This window comes from Lissotriton vulgaris, chromosome 1_2 (assembly GCF_964263255.1).
Source record: "Lissotriton vulgaris chromosome 1_2, aLisVul1.2, whole genome shotgun sequence".
Lineage (NCBI taxonomy): Eukaryota > Metazoa > Chordata > Amphibia > Caudata > Salamandridae > Lissotriton > Lissotriton vulgaris.
The window spans coordinates 224,349,881-224,356,111 of record NC_141686.1 but is presented as its reverse complement, the minus strand read 5'-3'; the positions used below and the strand labels follow the sequence as shown (position 1 = coordinate 224,356,111).

At 45.8% G+C, this 6,231-nt stretch overlaps 1 protein-coding gene across 2 annotated transcripts; it reads right to left on the bottom strand.

Moving 5' to 3' along the window:
- Positions 1-1,042: 1,042 nt before the first annotated feature.
- On the bottom strand, positions 1,043-5,763 carry LOC147735086 (uncharacterized). Of its 2 annotated transcripts, XR_015307614.1 has the most exons (3): positions 5,665-5,763; positions 4,785-4,910; positions 1,043-2,989 (listed from the first exon to the last, which is right to left on the bottom strand). XR_015307614.1 is itself a non-coding variant. In XM_086953748.1 (2 exons), the coding sequence occupies exons 1-2, from the start codon at positions 4,921-4,923 to the stop codon at positions 2,592-2,594; spliced, it is 537 nt and encodes a 178-aa protein (XP_086809874.1). In that variant the 5' UTR covers positions 4,924-4,939; the 3' UTR covers positions 1,043-2,591. The 2 variants fall into 2 exon arrangements, 1 of the variants encoding a protein (XP_086809874.1); XM_086953748.1 differs by lacking the exon at positions 5,665-5,763 and having other exon boundaries at positions 4,785-4,939.
- Positions 5,764-6,231: the final 468 nt, after the last annotated feature.

The window sequence follows — 6,231 nt, the reverse complement described above, 5'->3', positions numbered from 1 at the left end:
GGCCCAGAAATATTGCAAGTATGAGATTTTGCTTTTGGCCTGTTTGGGGGTGTTATGCTTCTTGGCGGGTGGGTTGCCGGGTCTTGGGGCATTCCTGGGAAGGTCTAATACCGGGTAGAAGTGGTTGGGACAAAATCCGCGCGGAAAAGCCTTTAGTTTTGGCACTTTTTGTAACTTAGGGTTCGTTAGGGTTAGCCCTAGCAGCAGGATTGCATGTGTATCGGGGTGTTCTAGATTTTTCAAACTGAGTTCTGGGGTCTTAGAGCACTCGTGAGAATGTGTAATTTTGGTTGCAAGTCATTTGAAGAAAATCCATGGTGGGAAAGGGGGGATTTGGCATAGTTAAAGAAAGCCTTTGCCACTATTCTTAACTTAGGGTTCGTTAGGGTTAGCAGTATTTCTATTGCATGTGTTTGAGTGGGGGGGATTTCGAGTCTTGGAGCGATGCTGGCTATGGCTACTTTTGCTTGGTTGCTTGCAAGTGGTTTGAATACAATCCACGGGGGGTAATGGGTAATTAGGGTACTTCGGCCTACTTTTACTTTCAAAGTAAGTTTTGTCTCCAGTTTTCTGCTAGGCCTCGTTTTTTGGGTGGGAGCACTGCTAGGAAGATCTATTTTTGTTCTAAAACACAGTTTACAGTACACCTAGCTTGAGGGGCAAGATCCGCTACATTAATTTGCCCATACTTACTTATCCTTCAAAAGGTGACTCAGAGTACGCACTTTCAAAAACATTGTACTGTCTGTCTACTAGGAAAAACAAATTGTGACTTTTTGCACTCCACAGCCTACATACCTTATATTTATTTATCAGTGGTGTTGTAATATTATATCACTTCCTGTTTTTCGTTGAATAATTACAGGCCGGGTTTCAGTCTCTGCAATGGGGAAAAAAGGATGGAGTCAGGCTTCACAGTAGCGAGCCACAATTCAGCATCAGGCAGGCAGTGGACAGGGTGTCTTCTGGTGACCAACATCGGTGGACGAAGCGTCGGCTGCAATGGAGGAGTGCCGCTAATAGGAGGATTTTTTTTCTGCGGGCAACTTACTTACCACTTCCAACAGGACCACTACAACCACATAGATACAGTATCCCTTGCCTTTTTCTCTGACTGTGACTGCATTTCTTTGCTCTCTCTCGGCTTCTACATTGATCCCTTAACACATCACTTAGTCCACTCCACTATCTGCACCACACATAGTCATTTGTAAGTGCTCCTACGTAATTCGCAAGTCGCAGCACGCCCCAGGCCGTAGAGGACTGGGATGGCCCCAATGATGAAGCATGTCACCAAGGGGCAACCCTGGTGAGTGAGGGGACACCTAGAAAAAAAGCAATTTCTCCTTTTCTATCTACTATACCTTCTGTCAGGTTACGCAGCCCCTAAGCGCCTACCGTACTATGAAACTACATTTCCCATGAGTAGGCGGGAGACTTGCAGACTATTTAGTGAGACTATATGAGAGTACCCTTGTATGTTAGGACATCACTTCACTGATGCCTGTCTTGTCTTCTCTTACAGGTATCCTTTCCCTGCTGACCCTACCTTTACCCATCCCACATTTTTTATTTTAGTTTGTTATTTTTCTCCCTCGCCTAATGCCTCGAACACCCTGTGTTTACACTTCTGGGTGTTGGTGACATTTGGAGGTGGAACCATATTTGCATCGACTGGATCACGGGGAGTAAACGTGACACCTTCCAGACCAACCCCATTGAGTGTTGTTGTGAATGGATTTATAGTGACCAGCAAGGCTCTCGGGTATCTGGCTACAGAGACCTTATGTTGAATATAGTTATCAATAATTCCACACAGGCCCTGTACTGTCGCATTCTTTCTTTCCACAGTTGTCGATGATATATTCTTACTCTGCTTGACAAAGAACCATTGCTAATGTGAAAGAACTTCAACCGAATTAGTAGTTATACTTTACCATTTGTTAGGCTACAATGTGGCACTGCTCTACTGTACTTCTGTCACCTGCTATATTCTCAGTTGTACCGTTGAATTGCTCAGGAGGACAAACCAGATTTCATTTTCTTTTTTTTCATAGGCATGCAACTGCCACTGTGTCACACCACTACTACCACCGCTATGAGGAAATTTTATCCGACCAAGATTGCCAACGTTATTCGGTGTTTCCCGTGGAGCCAGCCCTGGGCCTAGCCCTACTTTCAAACACAAATTACAGGTAAGATAAGCGTTTGGTGGTTTGGGGGTATAATGGAGTATTAGTACGAGAGACGAGAGCCTGAAGGTAGTACTACTAAAGTCCTAGGACTCTTGGATTCACTTCACTTAGTCTGTGAGAGGCACTTAGTGTTGAAAACATTTGGGCATTTACACTTAAAGGAAGAAAATGGAACTAAACTTTCAGGAAAACAGTCAACGTTAAACCCCCACCCACCAGGCAAGCAGTAAAAAACAGGTATGCTCAGATAAAGTTTGAAAAAGTATATTTATATCCCTAACAAAATAATCTCCCGCAAGACCCTCCCTAACCCCAACGATTGTCCTTCAAAAGTCCCCAAAAACCCAACTCCCAATTCCCACCCCCCAAAAGTCTCTAAAAAAGGGGCAAGGGACACTATGGGTGGATGCTGTTCACTTTTTGGGCCAGGGCATCATGCTCCTCGCGGAGCAAGGCGAGCTCCTGCTGAAGGCGGGACACCATCAGGGTGGTGCGGCGCAGGCGTGCCTTCACTGCCTTGCAGGTGCAAGGCCTGTGAGAAGCAGCTGTTGGCCTTGCTGCTCGGCGGTGGCGTTTGCCTTTGGCAGCCCGGCTCAGTCTCGGTGGACCACTGTGCTGGGTCACGGTGGCAGCCGGTGAGGCCACGGAGGACGACGTTGTCGTTGTTGTCGACCGCACACTTTCCACGTCCTCCAGGGCCACCAGCCGCCGATATTCCGCAACAGTGGCCTCGATTCTCCGTTGCCGGGCCGCTCTAGCCAGCTCCTTCCTCCTTGTTCGTTTGGAAGGAGAACCTATATGAAGAAAGAAAGACATAGTCTGTAACCAATGCTCTTTAAGATTAACTCAATCATTCAGCAGAAATGTGTGCTGCAGTACAACTAGCAACTTGCAAGCGCATTACATAACTATTGAGGCCAGTATCTATCTAACCTCACACTTCTTCATCCTTGCTCTAACATTAGTGGGAGTTTAAGGAACAAATTCTATGAGCACTGTGGACTTCCATTGGAGTCGACTATGAAAGTACACCAGTCTTATTCTTCTTCTTGTCTCTTGTTTTGGAAAATTGGTACGTTATTTTCTGCAAGCCGGCATAATGCCAGCGCGGTAAACTTGCACCCGAGAAAAAGAGACGCACGCCATGAGGAGTGACCTAGACTTGCGTTGCCGTTGCGTTACTGTACCCGTCCAGTACATGCAGGTGGTGAATCTCTTACTTTTCTATTACGGGTGGCACTGAGAATACTCTGTTACAACTCAAGGGCTACTGCTTAATTAATTTAACTTTCACCCTACAGTGGAAATGAGTACTAGAAATGGAAAATTGAAGAAGATAAATAATCTGATTATCTATCACTTCACATGGGATGTTTTTGCTTATATATGGGATGACTTTAGGTGCTTTGCTTTTTATTGAGTGACAGGCAGTGATACATCCACACATGAATGACTGAGTACTACTAAACTTATTAAGAGAGGTAGGGAGTGGCCACCATAATAACCGGATCTATGCAGTGCTTGCAATACAAACTACTGCTACTATTTATGGTAGTATTTGGACAAAATTAAAAGTTCTTTTCCTTGCCTTTCCTACACTGGAACGGACGTGCGGGTGCAGTGTTAGTGTTACATGCTCTTCAAAGTTACACTTAGTTCATCCACTGACCGTCTACTCTCTCTAGATCATGGGTACTCACAAACTTTCTCTCAGGGGCTACATTTACAGTGTAGTTTGGGGCCGAGGGCCGCACTGGTGGGGGCGGAGTCAGAGGGGGCGGGGCTAAAGCAAAACGATAACTTGTGACCATGAGGTTGCACACAGGTCCCTGCAGCAGATGCCCTCATCCACTGAGCCACCAGACCCAGCATTTACATACATCTCTCTCCCTCCTGCTGTCCCTCCTGCCCTCCCTCCATCTCTCTCTCCCTCCTGCCCTCCCTCTCCCTCTGTCATCTCACTGTGTGTGTGTCTATCTGTGTCAGCCTTCAGCCCGGGTTGAGACCGCTTCCTCAACGCGCACACACAGACAACAACACCAAAGTACTTAACAGGTCTTTAAAAGACCATTAACATATTATTGAGGCTTTGTTTGTTTTAGCGCCCCTGCTTCTCCACCCTGACAATCACTGCTTGCCCGGCCCCACAGAGCAGAGGCTTAGTTCTATTTCACCTCTTTGTGGCCTTGCATCTCCACTCTGCTCTGTGGGGGCCGGGGGAGCAGTGATTGTCAGAGTGGAGATGCAGGGGCGCTAACAGGTGAAATACAAAAAAGCCTCTGCTCTGTGGGGGCCGGGGGAGCAGTGATTGTCTGCAAGGTCAGCGCACCGCCAACGAAGGCTTGCCGGGCCACCACCGGCCCGCGGGCCGTACTAGGAGTACCCCTGCTCTAGATACACATATGCTATCTAAGAGTCAGATAGTAGCATGATCCAGGTATATGGACACATACAGTTTCTGTGTCACCCACCCAGGCTGTTGTCCTTCCACCCATCATTGCTTCATCATTCACCCAGCCATGCATCTCATATTCTTGCCTTCCCAGCTAGTCTTCAATCTCAATAAGTAAGGAATATATAAGAGCTTACCTCTGGCCGCCACCACCGTCTCAACTCTCACATCCGGCGCCGCCGCCTCCTCCCCTGATGATGAATTGCCCTCCGCCTCCGTGTCGAGCACCACCACCACACTGGCCCCGCCACCAGATGTTCCACCTACAAAGTACATTTAAGAATCTTAGAATAAAGCACTCACTAGTCACTAGTATTTGGTCTAGGAATGAAGACATGTGAAAACAATGTAATTTGTGACTGTCTACGTTAAAGTTAAAAAAAATGTCCCTTTTTCCAGGGAAGGTTGTCTTGCTGCACTTTTTGGCACAACTGATGAAGGCTGATTTTTTAACACGCACCATTTTTCTCCACACAGACAGAAGATGGACTTCTAACAACAAGATCAAGTTGAAACCAGGTGAGAGCTCGGCTCGACCACAAGAAATGTCTTCAATTAATCGTCAGCACTAACCACTTTTCCATTATCAGTTAAACGTTTAGTTTTATTATGACTTCATTTTAATAAATGTGTTTACTTTTAATAAAGCTTTTAAATTTAAATACAATCTGTGTTTTTTGGTCCTCCAGACTAGAGTGACTGAACGAAAGGTTTTGCAATTTTTGCAAGCATGAGTCCAGATAGAACACTTCAAAAGACATTATGGACAATCCCAGAGGACTGCACTAAGTTGATAGAGCTATTGCTGACTAGAATCATGGGAGTTTCGCCAACCGTGCAATCTTAGTTAGCTACACAGACAGACTAATAAGAATAATCTAGTAATACCACAGGGAGTCATAGTAGAGGCAGGATAAGAATTTAGATACAGTCTACAAGAAGAGCAAAGACAATTTTGAAAAAATTCAAATGAGGAACGCTAGGAAAAATAGGTACTAGTCTAAAATGAAAACTTACTGGGGCCAGCAGAGGAGCCCTCGCCTGCCCGATCCTGGCCCTGTTGATGAACAGCATCCGCCGCCTGCTGCTCCTGTGTCCTCCTCTCGCCCCTGGGGGGAGCTGACGTACAACATGAAAGAAAGAACAGAAAACATGGATGATTGTTGCTTGTCAATGTCAACCAAATCAAACATTTCAAAAGAACAATAACAAAATATTTCCGCGAAATTATATTGATTATGGTTACTTTTTATTTATTTGCGGACCTGTGACTTCGAAAGTCACGTAACTCACTAAACAAAGTACTGAAACGTTCACCTAGGACTGGCAGGCAGCAGTCCGCAGGCAAGACGCAAAGTGACAGACAAACTCCATTGTGATTTCAGTCAGATCAGTGACAACACTAACAGTTGCCTGCTACATTACCAGTCATTTAAATAGTCAAACTATCAATCCACCGCCACTATTTTTCTTATTGTCAGGGTTACAAAGGAAGGGGCAGATTTAAGCCCTTGCGGCTCTTTTGCGCCGTTCTTGCGTGACTTTTGTGACGCAGCAGCTAAACAAAAAAGGGCGCCATGGTGC